This window comes from Rhopalosiphum maidis, chromosome 1 (genome assembly GCF_003676215.2).
Source record: "Rhopalosiphum maidis isolate BTI-1 chromosome 1, ASM367621v3, whole genome shotgun sequence".
Taxonomy (NCBI): Eukaryota; Metazoa; Arthropoda; class Insecta; order Hemiptera; family Aphididae; genus Rhopalosiphum; species Rhopalosiphum maidis.
Window position 1 is genome coordinate 41,266,555 of NC_040877.1, and position 22,757 is coordinate 41,289,311.

General features: G+C 31.6%; 1 protein-coding gene across 2 annotated transcripts in view; it reads left to right on the top strand.

Moving 5' to 3' along the window:
- Nucleotides 1-22,757, top strand: part of LOC113550345 (paired box protein Pax-6-like) — a 43,783-nt gene that overhangs the window by 12,259 nt on the left and 8,767 nt on the right. Inside the window, exons 3-7 of one of the 2 annotated variants that reach the window (XM_026952099.1) lie at nt 3,394-3,450; nt 3,808-3,973; nt 4,457-4,637; nt 11,339-11,505; nt 11,716-11,825. In XM_026952099.1, the coding sequence (XP_026807900.1) occupies nt 3,394-3,450; nt 3,808-3,973; nt 4,457-4,637; nt 11,339-11,505; nt 11,716-11,825 (681 nt within the window). The remainder of the gene's footprint in view (nt 1-3,393; nt 3,451-3,807; nt 3,974-4,456; nt 4,638-11,338; nt 11,506-11,715; nt 11,826-22,757) is intronic. The other variant, XM_026952100.1, reaches the window with a different exon arrangement.

Consider the following 22,757-nt stretch of genomic DNA (forward strand, 5'->3'; position numbering starts at 1 on the left):
TACAAGAGTTTACCTAATTCACTAATTATTAATTAATTGTTAGTTGTTATACTTACTTAACCAACAAATTTATCAACACTATATTTTACTTATATCAAACATTTTTAAGTCTTCCAATTTTACTGGAATGATTTTAGACACACGAAAGCAAAATGTCTAGCTTATTTATTAAAAACAAGAAATAATGTAATTTAATATCAAGTTGTAGTAAACTATATGTCAGTGTTATAAGATCTCACACAACATATTTAAAGAATAAAAATAATTTAAAAAAAAAAAAATACGAAGAAATTTAATAACTAATTTTACGTAAGTAACCTAACCTAAGCTATTCATACATATAACATACTATCGATAAAAAAAAAAATATGTATACTTTAAATTATAGTCATTAATTAACTTATATAGTTAGGCTTGTAAATTTGTTTAGCTATGTACCTATAATACATAATATAATGCTCAAGTTTTAATTTGAGAACCTGAGGAAGATAAATAATTTCTGGTTTCATTAGTATACCTACTAATAGTCAATCATAATGTATAATAATGCTCGTATTTCGGTATTATTATAAACTTATGTGTATTATAATAAAGTATAGTTCATGATAATGTATTTCTAAAAATTGCTCTGCTTCTATCTATCTTCATCTAATATCAGTAAAAAGTAATTTCAGAAATATTATCTACTATTAGCACTACACCATCTGAAAATAAATCTATTGCATATGTGCGCTAATTTCTAGTATTTATGTTTAACGACCTGCGTGGACAGCAGAAGACGTATCTATATAAGTATTTGATATAGGTACATTTTGCCTGACGTACCTACCTCTGCAGAGTGGAACCGATATTGTGTTAGACGAAATCACAACAACAATCGACCAATTTTATATTATACAATTGTATAATAAATTTTCGAATATTGTATTTATACGGATAATATTATTATGTACCCACTTGTTTATCGCATTGATACCGTGGACACTCGACACCAGCTGCAAGGTTGTCCAAAACGATTGTGTATAGATAGTAGGTACTAGGTACCTAAAGGCTGTACTATACAGCGAAAGGATTGACCGATACCGCGCATTGGATTCGTTATATTATTATATTATATATAATAATAATACGAGTAATAATGAATGGTAAATGTGCGGGGGTGTTCTGTGGCAGAGTTTGCGATGTGGTGAAACTGTCGCACCTGTTCGTTAAAATCCCCATTGCCGCCGTTCGTTATAATAATACGGTTGTATCAATGCGACTGCCGCCGCTTTCTATATAATAGCGTTACAATTTCAAAACTGTTAAACGTCGTTATATTATATTAGGTACGGATACATTATATTACCTATATAGGTTTACACCCAGCTCGACTCCTCCTCCTCCTCGACACCTCATCCACCCTTTAAGTGACGACAATTCACCACGCGTCGTGTTGTTCGGTCAGACATGAAAGGCAGTTATACAAATGCGGTTGAGTTGTTTGAAGTGAGAATTCTAAGTTCCGACTACACGATGTTATAATATATAATATACGGTCAAACGCCGTGTTATTGTCATTGAAATCATTATATACATATAGGTATATATACGATACTTATTATTACTTGTGTTTAGATGAAGTTTATATTTCTTAAGCAGTATAGGTGCATATTTGATCCATATAATATAAATACAGTAATAATATTGTAACATTATTTGGACATAACACTATTGCAATATTTACTTTTTACAAACAATTTAGAAATTATATACATATTAAAGTACAGAATCGCATTATTTTTTGTTGAGTGTAAATATAATATATTTAATATATATACATGGTTATAGATAAAAACTAGTTCTCAAAAAATATAAGTACACAAATATTATCATAAAATTTGACAACGAGTGACTATATAAGCTAACCAGTGAATGTTATTTTCAATTAAAAATAAAATATGATCCCTGCAAGTACCTGTATCCTGCATAGTATACAACTAAAAAAAATATATTTGCTGTGGGCTATGACTTGATATATGTTCAAGTTTAACCTATACTATCCATATTTAAACTTTAAAGTCAATGCAATTCTCGCCATGTATCATGTACTCGTATGTATAAATATGTAGATATTTAGCTATATAATATTATATAATGTATTATGTATCTAGTATTATGCCCGTAATGTATATAATATTGTTATAATATAAACATACATCGCCATGTAATCAACGTCAATGTAATGGATGTGCGTCGCCGTATCGTGTTTTATGATTATTATTATTATTATGTTGTTCTTTTTTTTTTGTTTGTTTTTGTCACGGACGTAGTATTATTATATTAATAAACGACATGTACCACAGAGGGTGGCTGTCCGGACCGCGGAGGGTTGGATGACCGGACGTCCGGACACCACCGCGGCGCAAAAAATATATAAAAGCCACTCGGTCGGCTGCTGCGAGGGCCGTCGCCGCGAACGGTCAAGCGTTTTCCCCGGGGCGGGCGGACTGCGTACAACGTGTAAACCGCAGCGTAATGATCTGTTTGACCCTCTCGTCCGCGGGGACCGATTACACGATGTTTCCGGCGACGGCGGTGCCTCTGGTGCTGTTTAATCGCCGCGTAAACACCATCTACCGCGTGCGCAACAGCATATTATAATATATGCACCTATAATGTATATGTCAATGTATAATGTAGCACTATATAGCCGGTGGGAAATTATATGATATACTTTTATAGTAAATACTTACTTATTTCTACTTCTATATTATACATTTTTTACGCGGTGAACATACTTATTTATAAGTTTGGTGAGCGATTTCTGTATGCTATACAGAAATAAATTATAGTCTAAAGTTTAACTATAAGTCTGTAGGTAGAATAAGTAGATACTTATCAATATAGTTATTGAAAGGTATGAAATAATCATGTAAAGTTGCAGTAATGAATACTTTATGCACATGTAGATGCCTACTTGTTGATTCTAATGGCATTTACCTATTACCTGTATATGTGTCTGTGTGTATTGCATATATTATTCCATATACGATTCCAGTGAAACACATCTTATAGACGCAAATCTTTGACCAACCTACAGCAGACTATAATATATAAGATTTGAAATAACTAGGTTTACATACCTATAACCAATAATTATTATAGTGTTTTATTAAACGCGCGTGAATGTAAGCTATACGTTGATTATTATCATCTTATTAATATACTGCGACTAAATAATGACTGATCAATAAAGGTACTTACATTATATTTTTTTTTATGTTACCATGTCCCCCGACTGCGATCAAAAAACAAACTGCACACTCCCTTGTGTATATGCTCAACTTCGTATTAATATGATCTTACACACCACACATAACTTTTATACCATATGATTTTCTTTGATTTCAGTTGGTAACACTGCTGATTACGATGGTAGGATTATTGCAACGCGTGAATTAGACTTGGGTACGAAAATTAATAATTAACACACTCAATACAATACAATAATATATATATATATATATACTTATTATATGATGAACACGGGTTTAAAAATTGTACAGAAGTGACGGTCGGTTTAAAGCTTAAATATGAAAGAAGCTCCCTAACTAACGCGACATTAGTTTTTATTCGAACGTATAATATATATATATACATATAATTTAAATGTCACTTCTGCTATACTTTTAATCCTGGTTAATATTATATTTTTAAGTAAACGTTACAGTGTTGCCAACTGTTTACCTCTGGTAGAGCTGAGCGTACAACTGTTGTTTAAATAACAATGTTCTATTAACACGGTTTTGTTTTAATTTCTTGTAGGGCACAGTGGTGTTAATCAGCTCGGTGGAGTGTTCGTTGGTGGAAGACCGTTACCGGACTCGACACGGCAGAAGATCGTCGAACTTGCCCATTCCGGGGCCAGACCTTGTGACATATCGAGAATCCTACAAGTATCCAATGGATGTGTGTCAAAAATCTTAGGAAGGCGAGTATTATCAAATTAGATCCATTATATTATCTATTTATTACCTATATCGAATAAGAAAACAACATAGTATGGGTACACTTCAAAAGACTAAAATATAGAGATATACGTGTCACTTTCAACATTAAATGTCATGATGAACATAGATCCTAAAAAACACAGATAAAATTAATGTAAAACGTAGAAACCAACATTAATATGAACTATTTGACCTAATCATATGGCCTTTATTAAAAAAAATTTTAAAAATAATAATGTATGACCCATATTTATGAATCAGATATTTTTCATTGTGTTGAATTGTATTACATAAAGATAAATATAAAATCACCTATACAAATTTCAAGTTTATATTCTATACGAAATAAATATAATATTAACTGTTAGAAAAACATCCATGCAAGACGACAATTGATGAAATTATGTGATATTATTTAAACGACTAATATAATATAATATAAAAATTATATTTTTCTATTGTAGGTATTACGAGACCGGTTCCATAAGACCTAGAGCGATTGGCGGCTCAAAGCCCAGGGTAGCAACAGCTGAAGTTGTATCAAAGATATCTCAATACAAACGCGAATGTCCGTCTATATTCGCTTGGGAGATTCGCGATCGACTGCTACAAGAGGGCGTGTGTTCCAACGACAACATACCAAGCGTAAGTATATTCTTCAAAATCTAACAAATTTACGTCAAAATAATTACGCTAAAACATTTGAACCCACAATATATTCCCGTTTGTTTGGGAATATCATGCATGTATTATACATACGCGCTAATTATATTATATAGGTAAATATAATATATGTATACCAAGTATCTATAAAACAACCCCTCGATCAAACAATTTCCGCAGCTGTAGCAGTACGGTTGCCCTTCATCAATATTATACTTTTAAATTTGAAGACAAAAAAAATACGCTTGTTTCACGGTCAGAACAAAAAAGGAGTACCTAATAATGTTATGTCGATTTTAAATCCTATTAAATATATATATATATATATATATATATATATATATATGCAAGTATAATTTTTCGAGTTTGACGTGTGTGTGGGTGTGACCGCGGCCTCGGCGGTGATGACCGAGGAAAGGGAGACACAAATCAGATTTCTTACGCATCACCGGATCACGCCTCTCCCAATCAATGTCAACAACGCGCGTCGCCGCCGATCGTGTGTTTTATACACGCACGCCGTACCTATTTACGAAGGAAAAAACAAACAAAAGAATACAAATCGAGTATACACTGCGTAATACCTACAGCGAATTTTAAATATTATTTATCGCCCCCGCCCACTTATATATTATATTATATTTACATCACTACAAAGACGCAATTTATTTTTTTTTACATATTACATTTAAATAACAATTATTTACACAGACGATTTAAAAGATTCACCAAAGTTTGGCGATTAAAAAATAAAAAATATTATATTATATTTTATTGTAATTTATCGTAAACAATTTTAAAAAATCTACTTGCTATATGAAATAATGTGTATTATATTACAAGAATATACATATACCTAGTTATAATATAAATTATTTAAATCAACATTTTTCATATAAATGGCTTTTTTTTCTCAAGTTGTATAATTTTAAACACTTCATTTTATTAAAAAAGCTAGTTTTTTTTACTACAATACTGCACCCCATTGATGTTAAGTTCTTACATAAAAAAATAAAAAAATTATAGACATTTATTAAGTTAATATATTTTATACTACAACGTTAAAACTTTAAATCATCAAATTAGATAGATAGGTCGTATAAGTACTGATAATACAATTTAACGGTTTATAAGTAAAGTATATGGTTTTTGTAGTAAGTAATAATTCGATGTTATTAAATTGTCAGTACTTATGTATAAAATAAAATTCATAGTAGGTGTATATAATATATAATATATATATATACCAAGTCATCTCATAGGAAACATTAAAACTCATGTAAAAAATGTACTTTCTGTTAGGTTTCCAAAAATCAGAATTATTTTATAAAGAAGTTTGGAAATTAACTTTTGGTTGAAAAGAAGAGCACCTATCTATATGACTATATAGAAGGTAAATAAGGTACCTAAATAATATATAATATTCCATAGGAGCCCATTTGAGGGGGGGAAAGACGGGACATTGGCTTAAATGACTTAAATAGTATAATTTTTTTAACTATCTGAACTTGAACAAAGATAATTTTATTTAGGATGTCATTAATATGTTTGGAATAAAACGAAGAAATTTGCAGATTTTATTTAACGAAACTAAATAATAAATTTAATTATACTTGATTTTTTTATTATTATTTTTTTAATTAACACTCAAAAATTATTTCATTTCCTCCCTCTCCCCTAAATTTATAGTATCTATATGTATGAAGTGATATACTCTATAAAAATATTTCCATATCTAAATTATATCATTATAAATCTAAATTATAATTAATTTACGTTATACATCAGTACATCACTTGTAAATTTTATATTCATATATTGTATACAAGTAAAAACGACTGCAGATAATTTAAACTTTCAATAATTGAATGCTTTCAGTTAATAGTAGGTATAGTAATATGTATTAGTTATGAGGTGTGTTAATTTTCTTAAAAATAAAAAAATACTAAATTACTAATTTTTCGTACCCTAAAACAACCAACCGTGTATATTGTATAATATAATATTAAGCCTACACAAAACCGACCGTCAAACGTGCAACGACGTCGACGAAAATATAATAAAATAATATTATATACACGGAGTGACGGGCAGCAGCAGGCAAAACACCGCCGCCACGCCACAGCTTTCCCATCGTCGCGAGGATAAGTGTATACTGTACAGCGGCATGCAGGACGGGCGGTAACGTATATTTTCCACGCCTCAGCAGCTCCCCGAACAAACAGTCAGCCCGCCTTAACGTCACAGTCGCTGCTGCCGTATACCGCACTCACCTCGTCGCGTCCCTGGGGCACGTTTAATAAGCAACAGCAGCAGTCGTCCGACGACGAATATATATTATAATAGTAATAATAGTACAGGTATTATTGTACAGTAGCAAAACGATTTTTCGGAATGAATAATAATAATTATTGTATTAAAAATAAAACATAATATATACATTTTCTTTTCATCGATCGCTGACAATTATTTTCGTTTTTATATACATGTTGGAATACACCGAACGTTTTTCAGATATTTACGGGGATGTTTAATAGGTATATATTGAATTCATCAAATTTACGAACATTTTGACAGTGTTTACAGCGGAAATCGACCGAAAACAATAATATTATATTTTCACACCACGTATAGTTGCACCGTTGCACGTACACATATTGTATTCCCAACACCAGAAAAGATTAAAGAAATTATCGTCCGGTTTCACACATATATCCGCGGTGTACTTCATACAAATCTCCGCTCGTCAACGAACCGTCAATCGCTCGGACTATTTACGGAACAGTGTCGGCAAATCCGTCTCATAAACAACCGTGTATGGTTCACCCCCCATTACACGTATATTATTATGATGTAAAGCGATTTTAATTGTCCGTTTCCCCCGATTTGTGGGAATTCGAAAATATTTTGACATTTCTACTTCCTGGAAGCGTCAATGCAGTGCGTCCGATTTCTCACACGCGTATGTAGACATATTATATATATAATATTTGTGTAAATACTTCTGCAGTAGCATACACAAACATACGTCTACGATCGGTCCAACAGACGCGAACATAATAATAAATATATAATAATATAATGTGTAAAGGAACAAAAAAAATAATAAATAATAAATATTATCCCCGATTCAAAATAATGTATAAACACATAAATAGAGAGAGAGAGAGATGCGTGCTGCAGAGAGCAATTACAAATGTCTTTTATGCCGGTGAACTCCGGGAGTCATTTGTTCCACGGCGTGTCCATTGTTCGACTATTATGTCACTGATGATGGAGAAAGATAATGTCCCTTTTTCAATAGCGGGACTATTGTTTTTTTTCCTCCTGTATAAAAATAAAAATAGGAAAAAATTCTCTTTTCTTTTTCTTTTTCTGTTTTTTTCTGTTTTTTTTTTTTTTTGTAGTCGTTTCAGTGTTTTAATTTCCTACTGAGAAAGTATTATGCAGCGTACATTTTTTCCCGTATCGTGAATTCAAATCCAATCAGATAAATAACAATCCCTACAGCCTATATATATCGCGATTCGCGACGATGATGTAGACATTCCGACTGTTTCGTTCCATCGAGTCACTTCTACAATGATCCAAACGTCAAAGATTAACCCGAATAGACGTATATTTTTAATGAGAAAAACAATTAACAATAATTGTATTTTTCCAATATAAGTTTTCATCATAAGCCAACAAACCAACATAATCATTATAAATAATTAAACAAAACCTTTTATTATGTAAATATTGTTATTATTATAATTGTATAAGTAAAAATGTTTACCCCTTATTGTTAAGATTTCGGTACGATCAATATGAAATAAGGTTATTACGAGGCGTGGTATAGTAACTATACACCTGCATACAAACACTTGCTAGATATTTGAAATGTATATTCTTTTTATAAAGCGTTGAGTTTAAAACCCAAATTAGTATTCACTAATTTCTTTGGAAAAATATTAAACATAATTAAATGTACCAATGTCCAATAGATTTTATAGATTATTAGTTATTACTATATGATTTAAAATAACATATCGAAGAACAATTTCAACCTATAGTTTATAATTTATTAATTATATTTAATAAATAAAAATTACGTTCATAATTGACATAATCGTTACGTATTTTATTATTTAATATAATTGTAATTCCTTAAGTTGTTATTTGTACGTTTTAGGTTTCAATATATATTATGTTAAAATTACCCTTGTGTCTACAGTTAGTTTATTACAAAATTCATTATCGATACAAATACAATATGAATCGTTAAATATATAAATTTACATCGAATAAAAGACACAAAGTTAATTATTAGCTTCAAGATGTATAGACATTTTTAGTAATGTGCACTGTCTGATCGTATCTATAAATACTTATAAAGGTGAAATTTAGGTAGTAAATTTATTTTTACGGGGATTCTAGCATATACTATAAAACTAGCAAAAATTAAATATATTAAAATAATTGATAACTTAAAAAAGATCATGCTTCCTATTATCTTGTACTGGTATATTATTTCAAGCAAATTCCTATCTTTAGGTATATTGTATATAGTATAATATAAAATAGCGTGTTCTGCGTACATAATAATATAGTTTTATGTTTCAAAGTTTACGCAATGAAGTATTAAAATATTACGTTTAAAAATTCAGGAATGTGTGGTCGTGGTGTACGGGTATGACTATAATTATTTATATATTTTAAGAAAAATACAGATGATTGTTTATATAGGTATTTCTATATGTTTCTTTTATTGTACAATATATATGTACCTATTGTACCTATATATTATATTTGCTGAATCCACGAACGTTAGGTGTAGTATTTAGTAAAATACGAATAATATGATACGCGGAAAAGGAAAAATCTATTTTATATACTATGGAGAGAAAGATAGAGTATAGAAAGAAAATCAGAAACTGACGGTAACGCGCCGTGTACGGTATATATATTATATATACTATATAGTATGTATATAGTATATATGTGCTTGTGCAGATATAAAAACGGGAGGGAATGCGTAATCAAAGTGTGAAAAACCCCAAAGTTTTTCCGGCGTCAACGGCGACATTAGGCGACACCCTTCGGGACAGTGAGTGTTTATATATATATATACACACGGAGTGTTGTACGTGCGAGTCAGAGAGATAGAGAAAGATTGAGTGAGAGAGAACCGACAAACAAAACTCATGCATTATGGATTCGTCGGCCGCGCGACACATCAAGACTCGCGCGAAACCCTTCGGCTCGAAGCCGTCGCCGTGATACAAGCGCGTTTCTCCCACAAATACTAAAACACACACACACATACACCCACAAATTATATGTATCATGTCGATATATATAACGACGCGGCTCGACGCTACCGATTTATAATATATATAGGTATAATGTATATATATATGTATGTGTGTGTGTGTGTGTGTGTGTGTGTGGGAGGGAGGGTGTACTCGCCCTGCCATTTTAGTACAGACGCTGCGCCGTATAAATCGTCTGGATCGAAATGAAGAAAAAATATAACCACGACGACAATACAATCGACGGCTACGGAAATGTATTCCGGTCGGAAATTCGTGGTTATATACTTCGCCACAACCGGCACAAAGGACCTCCACCGCCGCTGTAGTCGCCGCCACGCGGAAAAAAACCAACCAAGTATATACAGGAATAAAAAATAGGATTTATGGCTGAATGTAGTAAATTACATTTATATATTATATTATATATATTATGTACACGGAATGATGACGGCGGTCTGTCTTTCGGTCTCGGGTGCGCGCGCGCGCAAGACAATGGCGACGCCAGTCTGAGCGCATTAAATTGATTGGAAATTATTTTTTGACAATTTTCGAAATCATTATCGTTCACCCACTCATCTGCTGCAGCTATAGATAGCCGCACAACAGACACCGCTGTTCGAATATCGCACATTTTGCAGAGTATCTGACGTGTATGTCGCGTCGCGCTGAATTGCCAGAAAAAAAAATATCAATAATTCACCATTCACATGCCTTGTATACACAACATAATTACATAATATACGTGTACATTATATCTACTGACTACTATGCACAGTCATATTTTAAGTTTTGCATTAATTGGTTGGAAATAAATTCGATTTTAATGTTTCTAATTCTCATCAGTCATAAACTCGCAGGAATCTATACCTAAATAATCAATAAATGACATTGCTGCTTTCGAAATTATTGAACTTATTGCAATAATATCGAATATTACATCACTTATTTCATATAAGCATTAGTTACACATATAGGTAATATTGACATTGCTAAATGACACACCGACACCAAATTATGTCTAAATTATAGACATACTGATACTACGATGAATATTTAAATGTTAAGGATTTTTACAATAAAATCCTATAGACTATAGGTTTAAAGTTTAATGAAATTTATGATCGTTTTTTCATGAAATTCATAGAATTACTTCAAACAATAATACATAAATACAGGGTCATTCTAATTTCATGTTATAAATTTAATGTACATTCCATAAAAAGAAACAAATTTTAAGGTTATAACGCGATCCCCCAGCAATGTCTTGCAATATTTGCAGAATGATTCCGCATATATGCATTATGCCTACACAGTACATAATTATTATATTATTATAAAGATATTAAAATATTATAAATAACTCATGATGGATTAACCGATACACAGGTGTCTTCGATCAACCGCGTGTTACGCAATTTGGCGGCGCAAAAGGACCAGCAAACACCGGCGTCCGTGTCGCCGACCTGCAGCAGCACGGACGCCGTGTACGACAAGCTGAGACTGTTGAACGGTCAAGCGGCTGCGGCCGGCTCGTGGCCTAGACCAAATCCTTGGTGAGTAATACAGTAATAATAATTTAATATTTATGTATAATATAATATCGTATACATGTGTATGCGATATAATACATACATAATTAAATACACATATATATATATATAGGTGATCGCGTGGATGACCGCACACGCGTCATCAATAATAATGTACCTTATACTGACGTGCACTGTCATTATTTGTTTTGTCTTTTATTGTAATGCATATAGGTATCCACCAGCATCTGGAGATAACCCGTTCGGTCCGCTACAACCAACCGGTCGGCTGAGTCCAAACGCCGCCAATTGTACCGTCTTGCCCGACATACTCGACAAAAAAGGTAAGACATCAAGAATATTTATGCTTATGCATAATAGTATTAAGCTGTTATGCTTTAATTAGTTTTCTTTCTAAGTTCTTTTACTCATAGAGTGTATACACGTTAGACAAGCCGACAATAGGAATTTCATAAGAATATTATGTTTATAAATATAGGTATAGTAGGTATATATAAATATAATACAGCGTTGCAAGTATATAGTAATAAATAAACGTATAATGGTTATCCAGTGCAGACAGTGCAGTCTGAAAATATAATTATCATATTAACATACATATACACATGCATATAGATACATCAAGAATCAAGATATTATAATATATTATTGTCACTATTTTATTTAATGCTAGTAAATAACAATGATGTTTTACTGATATAAAATAAATGATATTTTGTGTAGCACAACATTATGATATGGTATTAACTGTAAATGAATCTATTATTATACTTAAATTGTTCACTGTTAATACGACAATACCTAGTTAAAACTTTAAAAGTACTTTAATAAAATTGATTTTGAAACTTTTAAAACCTAATAATGGTGTATGTTAATTATTATTTTTTCCCTTATTTATCAAATAATTTAATTCACTTTAAACTGTTTCGTCCATAATTTAAAGTTAAAGAAAAGTAGTACTACGGCGTACGCTTTAGAAATTATTCTATTATCTGAAAAACAATTGCGTATAAACCTTGATTTTAAATATAATTTATTAAACAAATGTATTTTAAAAAGCAGATATTATGTACCATTTACTTTCTAAATTAGTTATTAAACATAACAATTTGTAGTTTATTTCTTCATCTGAAATTGTATTCAAGACAAAAACAGTCTTTAAATAATGATTATGTTATAAAAATAAAACAATTTAATAACTTTAATTTATTCTTCTTACATGACTATAAACACTATACAGCTATACGTATACATACACAATCCATATTATATGTACTTATACTTAAATATCAATATTTGTTAAATACTCATTTATACCGCATTTACAAGTCCGCGAGATCCTACAGATATTATTAAAATGTCATACTTATGAATATAAATACATTGATAAAAAATCTTTTACAATTGTTGGACCAACACTTAAATGTTATTCATACCTATATAATAAATAAGAATCTTCATTTTACCATATCCTGTGGGCGGAGTCATCGCGATGATAATATTGGGGTTATACAAGGGGGCACCGACGCCGCCGTGCCTTTCTATATACGTAAAATTCCCCAGTCGGTATTTTTTATTTATTTTTTTTTATTATTATTCTACTCAACTGACGCGCGCTTACATGGATACGCAGGCGGTTGGTTTGGATATATTAAAAAAAAAAGAAAAACCTATACCGGCTCCACAGTGAAACAAGAAAATATTGTATCAAAGCGAAAACGGAACTGTGGACAGGCAGAGGGGTTATTATATTTAGATAAAGGGATTGCCGGCGTACGGGTGTGCGGTAGCATTACCGCAAAAAGGGTTTTCGGGCTCCTCCAAACGGTAACCATATTAAATTTTGCTGTAGCGCGGAATTCCGGTTTCAGCGTCGAAACAATATGCGAACATATATACGCTGCAAATAAACGGCGGAATGCCAGCAGTCAGGCGGCTATCGCGCACCACGACATCAGTGGCGCCCCGAAATTTTACGCATATATATAAGAGAAATAATATTACAAGCTCGAAATAATATATCTAGCCACGTGCACATATTATATTATTTTATTATAGTGTACATACTATGTATATAATATTATTATGGTTACGTTTTAAAAATGCCTGCAAACATAAAAATTATTATATTAAATATTTAAAACTTTTCTATAACTTTGTTACGTGTCATGTAATATATTATATGTACATGTCTAGTATACTACACATATTATATACAATTATACCGTAGTCTCAAAAACAATTAAAATTATATAATCGTTTGAGATATACTTACATATGTACATAATCAAATAAAAAAACAAATCGTTATAAAATACTTTACACTTCTTATATACATTGGTTTATTTGTTTATTATTTCGATATTGATCCTTCAAAACACAAAATAGTGATATATTTATTTAAATTTTAATTATTCATCGATTTTTATATGCGATAGCAACTATATTGCGTTGGAAAAGGTTTTCGGTGCAGTCAGGTTTAGGACATGCAAAATACTCTTATCTTCGTTAAGTTACTCTAGTTAGTAAATATAGCATACGTCTCATACAGATAAATTATATAGGTATATATAGTATATGTAGTTAACCCATAATATATATAGGGATTGTGGTTATAATATAATGTATACGTACATTATTATAGTGAATACCTATATATATTTTAATAATTGTGCGATATTTTCATCGTCTTAACAAATCATGTACGGCTGTACATACATGATAGACTTATTGTTAGATATAAAATACAAATATATACTTCAAAACTATCGAAGCGCAATAGTATAGTAGATAATATTTTAAAAAGGAAAAAATGTTTGAAAAGTTGTTATAACAACTATAGGGCCGTCAAAAGCGGAGAGAATCCTTACAATGTATATATTGTGTATAGGTAATATATTTACATATATACGTCTTATAGAATACATCAATAGGTGCAAGATACCTACTACCCACATATATAACATAATAACCTACTAGTATTGTAAAGCCACATATAGGTATATCTTATGATAAATATGTATATGTTATATTTTACACTGTGTATGGGTACTCTGTGGCACAGGCCATTTTGATTGCGCGTGATGTATCTTATTTTTTTCGTTGTTCGCGGTGGTAAATAACACGCGGATGAATATAAAGACCGGGTGCATACGTCCGTGTACATATACATTATATCAAATAATATATTATGAATATAACGTATATTATGTACATAATATAGCCACCGTGTTATATTATATTAATATGCGGACCCCGCACGCGGTATTGAATTGACGACGCGGTCTATCCTTCTCTCCCTCCATACCTTCGACACTCTCACTCTGGCATATGCACTTATGTATTTTCAAAAACCCACCGACGTCCATTTAGCTGTAAATAATTTGCTTTGAGCCCTTCGCATGACGTGCGTGTGCCGCGCGCAGCTGAACGAATGACGTGTTATCATCGCGGTCCTCCGTCGGTTTCATGCACCTCCTTTCTTATGTACTTATTTTTATGTATAAAAAAACGTGACGAATGTCATTTGTATTAATATTATATTTGGTAAAAAAAATTTAAAACCTAAAAATATACTAATGTCTAAACGCGCGCGAGCTATAACGCTACTGATTATACAGGTATATTACCTGGATATCTCTGCATTTTACCCAAAAATCATATTGAATTAATATTATAAAGGGGATCCGTGCCACTATAGAATTTCGATACGGTTTGTATTTCAAAAGGTATATAAATACACGTGTAAACGTGTTATGAGATACACTAATACCGGTATTTAGTAATTGTGGTATTTAATTAAATCCTGAACGGGTATTACTACTGCAAAGTTTGAAAATGCGATCATGCTTAACGCATTGAACCGTTATCACTCGTAATTTTTTGTGTTGGGTCGGAATTTAGTATAATAGCTTTCAGTGCTCCCCCGTATAAAGTCCTTCATACACATTATTCTAAACTTTTACAGAATAAGTAGACATTTATTAAAATATATTTTAATTATATTATTCTCACAAGATTTTATCATGCCGAATTTAGGTCACGGTCGTATAATTATACATCTACTATATGCGTAAACACTAAATAGGGCTGAGAACTATATGCACTAAAAAAACTATTAAATACCCATGCGTTTTTACATTCATAATATTATAATAATTAGACAACTATTTTTTATTATCCTCGAAATTTGCAAATTAAATTTATTTAAAATTCTTAACATTTTAATAAATATAGATAAATAATTTTTAATTTTAATGAGTATTGTACGTAATCCTAGTATATAAAAATTAAAATAGTATTCTATATAAACAATTCATTTTATACAATATTATTGTACTATTAAAATTATTGTTCCGTGAAGTTGAAAGATAACAATAATAAGCATTACGTAATATTTTTTATTGAAATTTTAATTCATATTCGACGATATTAACGAAATAAAATTAACTAACTAATTACTTATGTATAAATTACCTTAAAAAAAATTATAAAATTATTAGTTAATTTTGATTAAATAATAATATTTTAAGAAAACAATATGCTCTATATATTATTATATTACCTATGCTTAAAACTTGAAATATTAAAAAAAAATTATTTGTTGACAGCTATAATATTGTAATGTAAAACAAATTATAGTCGATATTATCATTAGTTTCTATGATTCTAATAATATTCACATAGATATCTATGATATTTAGTATAGGTACCAAAAAAAACCGCTGAAATACACTAATTATATAAGTGTAATATATGTATAAAATTAATTTTATACAGTATAGACTATAGACATACTAAAATTCCACATTTCGAATCTTCCGTATAACAATGATATATTAAAAAGGGTTTTGTTACTTCAACAAATCATTAGTCTGTTAAAGTTTAAAGCGTGTTTATGAACCAAGGAATTACTGTTCTTAGCATTTACTTGAGATTTTATAGCTGAAGAGATAATTGTGTTTTGACGTGTTTGTACGCAAACTTTAATAATATCAATAACAGCTCATGTTTTTAATAACGGAAACTTTCGTAGTCAACAACTTTTAGTGACGATTTAAGTTGATTAGACTTTTCTTTATTAAAAAAAAAATAAATAGACCACCACTATTTTCTATATCAATAATAGGTTTTTACACCTAATTGTTAAAAATTAATCATACATTTATTTTTTATAAATTTATTGTATTACCTTCAATTTTTTTCAAATAAATTTAATTTTTATTTTAATATTTAGCTATACTTATAGTAATTACTATTGACTATTACGCGTATCATCACTTTAATTAGTATAATGTATCAACTTCAAAAATATCACTCATCAGACGATTGTTATTAACAATAGTTATTTATACATATATAAATTCAGTCTACGTGTAACAAAAAGCAAATGTATCATAGGTCACGTAAAATAGACGCGCGAAAGAAATGCGGAAACGATAAACTCTGCAATATTATGACTTTGTAGTATTTGTCGACTTCGATAAACCTCGCTACCGACATCTTCGGAAGTAAATTTACATAATCACCTTGTACATTATGTATGTTCGTCTCGCGTGAGAAAACGTGACTATATATATATAGCCATATAGGACATTTATTGTCACGGTGTTTACCTGTTTTGTTTCAATTTTCTTGAGATTTCCGTTCTCCGCATACCTACAAAAACATTTCAGAATTTAAGTTTTTCCTAAACTATATATTTATTTAATACCCTTTTTCTTCTATTCTTGTTATATTATTTTTCTGTAACAAAACTATGAATAATGTAATTTAATGGAAAAATCATATAATAATACCTTTGTATTTTTATAACAAACTGAATGTTATAAAAATAGTAAATTGGTAACTTAAAAATCACGCAACTATCGATTAAAAGAAAAAAAATCCTAGTTGTAAATACCCATACTTTCTAAATGAATATTAATGTATATGCGGAATATATTTATACATTTACTTTTCTTACCTAAAATATTATAATATTCTTCGGTTATAATTTGTTCATTTAAATACTTAAATGTAATCAAAAATGATAAATTTATTAAACTATAATGTTATTTGGACTTAATCATATAAATAGCGATACCTATACCTATAATAATGGGTATACATATAATAGCTTTTATAATGTAATAATGTCATAATACATGAGCGAGTTACGTTTATAAGTATTTCTTTAGTAGAATAAAATATAAAAATGCCTATATAATATTATTACATTAACCATCAATATGTAGTATTGATTTATAGTATTAATAGCTTATTATGATTTTTTATTTTTTAAATATCCAACCTACATCGATAATACCTGGTGGTATAACAATAACGAATGTGTTCATATAATACTATTATATGTGCTTTTTTGCAATGTCATATACTTATATTGTATAACCTATTCACTAAAACTAAACGTGTACTATAAATATTGTATATATGTAATTTAAGTGATGCGATGACGCTACAGTAGTATAGCTGATTATTCACGTTAAAATAATGTATTATACACGCATGTAAAGTTTATAACTATACCATCTATATTATATAATCACTATAATGACCGTTTATTTTAGTGAAAAGTTCACGTGAACCATCCGTAAATTAATAACGTACGGTATACTATTTATATTATAATGTAATATGTTTGTCATCGTGTATATAATATGTATAGGTACAGTAAAACAGTTTCTACCTACTATATTAAACATGCCCGCCCTACACTCGTATTAGTTATAATATCCAGTAGTACGATGGTAGAAAATGTTTTAAACCGAACAAACAACAAAACACAATGGTTGACGTGCCCCCCCCTAAAAAAAAAAAAATTACGAAAAAACAAAGTGTATATAAAACGTAACTTTCTGAATTTGACAATTCGTTTAAAAATAATTACGTCTCGTTTATTTTTGCCGACCGAGTGAGAGAGAGAGAGAGAGTGAATTAGAGAGAGAAGAGAAAACGTGCTCGCGTGCGACAGCGGTGGCGACCGTTTTGCGCGGGAAATCTTTTACGGTTTGCTGGCCTCAGGCGCCGAAAAGGGTAACGTTGTTGCAGTTATTTAACGGGATATTCCTGTTTGTGACATGCTTTTGTAATACCAGAGAGACAGAGTAAGAGAGAAAGAGACCCTGTGCTTTAATCCGATTAAAAATTATCAAAAGCCGTTGCCTCGCGGCTTTCCCGGAAAACAATTTAAATTGCGCCTACACGACCGTCTCATAGTCCCTTATTGTCTCCGCCCCGACTGCTGAGGCGACGGCGCAGCGCTCGTGATGATATTATATGTATATTGTATACACAATAATAATGTATATAGAAGTGTGTGTGCATCGGGTGGAGCGTGCGCGTCGCGTACTTAGTTCAATATCAAATATTATAATTTTTCGTACTGCACTCTATATACTCGTAGTTTTAAATTACGCATATTATATAATATACTGATAATATAAACGCATGTATAAATATTATAGTTTTATGCATAGACGAACGACTAATGCAACTATGTAATAACAGTCTATAAATTTACTCTTAAAACCTATATGTTAACTAATGACTACACAACACAAACAGCGTTGTAAGATGTATTATATTGTGTGCGATTTACTGCAAGTTTTTTTTTTGTATACCACTGTACAGTTCTCTATAGCATGAAAAACAATTTCGTAAATATTGCACGTTGCACGTTAAAGTCGATTGTTCCTGTATGTACCACATCGCGTATATAACTTACCTATACACTACATTAATATAGTGTAATATATTATGTATACTTTATACACATTAAATTATGATCGATTGATTACTTAAGGACGCGTAAATACTAAATAGTAGCAACGCGCGTGTTTGAGGGCGATTTCTTTCGCTGCTTATACCAATGCACATACAATATTATAAATAATAGCAATAATAATAATAGTAAAATGTATATTTTATATTATAAAAGACCTCTTATCGCCGCCGTCGTGATCGTTATTGTTTCGACGACCACGACTGCACAGCACGCGTTGCATTTCAACGACGCGCACCGCGAATCGTATGAACGTTAACGAAATAATATTATTATATATGTATTTGTAAAATCCGATTAATCGCATTGTGTTCAACCAATCGAGAACCGCATGGGCCTCGGGAGTCACTGCGTATGGCTCACTGGAGCGTCGTTAATCGCGCGCTCGCCGTTATATATGTTTTTACTCTAGGCGCGTACGACTATAATAATTATATAGTACAACTCTATAATAAACTATAGCCACAGTAGCTACTATATTATATTATACCATGTTTGAGATTTATATTCAAAAATAAATACATACTACTTATATTTCGTAGTAGCGCTGCAGTATATATATATAATAATATAAAATGTTACAAAAATATATATAAACCTATACTTGGATTCGGAGATTTTTGTTTTACGGACCTTGACAAATATGACCACGCGTTCGCACCGTAGTATATAATGTGCATAGAGGGGTGGTGTGTGTAAATAATAATAAAGACGGAGGCGAAACGTAATTATATTCGATTAGATTATAATATTATCTTGTAATTTTCCTCTCGGTATATTTTCTACACATCGAGAATCCCCTCAAAATTACACGCACACACACACACACACACACACACATAAATACAAAGTGAACTTGAGCAGTTAAGCGTGACACTTATTGCGCGAGTCCGGAACTGTAAAGTGTGAAATATATATATATATATATATATGCCGATACATCAATAAAATAGATATATGTTATGTTGTAACTTTATAAGACTTAAATTCGCTATGGTTATATAACAATCTTAACATTACTATAAAAAAAAATCGTATAACGTGTTACATCCATAAAGGTTAACCTTTACATTTCATACAATACCTAGTCATCTATACATATAATATACTCTATAAATATTTCTATTGATGTTCGCGGCGCCCTGTGTAGTACGATATAATTCGTTTGACGTTGACACATATTCTTCTGGATGATAATATTATGTGAGTAACGTAATCTTTATATACAACTTACAGCGGTTTATGCACAACCAAAAACTAAACGCCATCGGTCTTTTGTCGTATTATAGTTGTGTAGCAGCTATAGATTTTAGATGTTTGTCCGAATATACTTTTCGTTTGCATAAATTCAACCACTCGCGGAAACACGCTCGATCAGCGTACAATAATAATGGCTGTACCTATAATACGTACATATTATTATGGTTCTATGCTTCTATTTACCGTGAGTTTTTACACGACAAGTACCTACGCTATATTGTACAATATTGTAATATGATAATAATACGATATCGGTCGTTCGGTCATACGATTACAGATAGCGATCCACGAGCAATGTACACACACACACATGATAGGTATATTATATGATATAATATTACACAGACACGAGCGCAAGCCGTGCAACCACCGCGGTGTGACGGCGATCCATTTATTGTACGACGACCCTCGCGGCGGTGGTGCGGTTATGATAACAGCGATGGTTTATATATAAATATATACGGTGTCGGTGGTGACCATCAATCCTGACACATATAATATGATATACCGTCGGCGGGCGTTACCGCGAGCGCAGTATGCCTACCTATACCAATATATTATAACCGTAATAATTTCCCTCTCTCAGTTCGCCTCTCCTATCCGTATAATATAATGTACTGCTACAGCCGCACCGGCGGCTCGGTTATTCTACTAGATAAGCGAACACACACACACACACACACACACACATATATATATATATATATTATATTATAGGTATATATTATGAGGTGCTGCTGCTATATGCGCGCACACGACGCGGTTACAAAAACATTGTTCGCCGCCTGCCACCTATATATATACGCGACATATCTGCCGGTTGAATAATAGTGCGCCGTATATTATATTTATATATATATATATATATATATATATATATATATATGAATATATGTACCTCTCTACCTACATAATATACAGCTCGAGACCGATACGGCAACGCCGCGACGCGTATTATATATATATACACGGGAATGAAGACACGGTGAAAGAACGAGAGGAGAATACGGAGAGAGAGGAAGAGTTGGTAGGATAGATGACTTGGAGGCGGAACGAGGGATGAGAGACTGGCGGCGGTGAGTAGGATCCCGAGGAAAAGTCGCGAGCGCGCGCGTGTGTGTGATAACGAGCGTGGCCGCCGCCGCGACGTTATTTAACCGACGGGCCGCCCAAATGAATGGGAAGCGTTCGAGTAGAAAGTTGCCGATAAGACGGAACGAACGCGTTCCTACGGTATATATATATATATATATATATATATATATTAAACGCTCGCTCCGACCTCTCTTCTGCTGTTGCCGCCGTCCGGAGCGTCTCTCTTATCGTCATCAGAGCGCGTGCGCCGCCCACCCGTTACCATAATATATATTATGGCTGCTGCAAGACTATCATCTTTGTATATATATATAATATGTATTTGCGCATAGATGGTTGTATGTGTTTAGAGAGTTTGGCGCGACAACTGGTCCCTGTGGTGAAAAACCTAGCGCCCCCTTCAATGTTTTCCAAACCCTCCAGCCGTTCCGTCGGTCTATCACCAAAGAGATTTCTCGATACCGTTTTCCCCGCACCGCCGACCCTTAACCGAACGTTATGGTGCGTCGTAGGTATATATTCGTCTAATGTAGTATACGACATAATACTAACGGGTACTTGTATGCAAATATGCGATAAATTCGGCCAAAACTCAATGCCATTCTATACAATACGCCTATAATATGTATAGATATAGGTAATATATACTAAATCATTACTAACGTCAATTACAATATTGTTTGCGCAAAAATTGCAATTGGACTACGCTGGTTATCAACCGTTTGCAAGTATATTGTAAGTATAACCACTCGTCAATTGTTTTTTTGACACAAATATTAAAAACCATACATTGGCTATTTAAAATGTCAATGAAAAATTGTATAACTACAATTTATAATTTTAGCTGAATATTTAAATACTAACTAAGTAACTTTGAAGTAACCTATCACAATCATATATAAACAACATAATTTCTCTTGTAAAAGAAAGTCAGTTTCATTTAATATATAGCTTATCGGCTAACAATTGACGAATTTTGATTATGCATGTTTTTTTATATATTAATATTGTAGCATAATACCATTGTACATTAACTGTTTTCGTAGCAGTTTTTACAAATAACACGATTGTGTATTTAAATGCAATTTAAATATATTATAATATGAAATACAGGGAA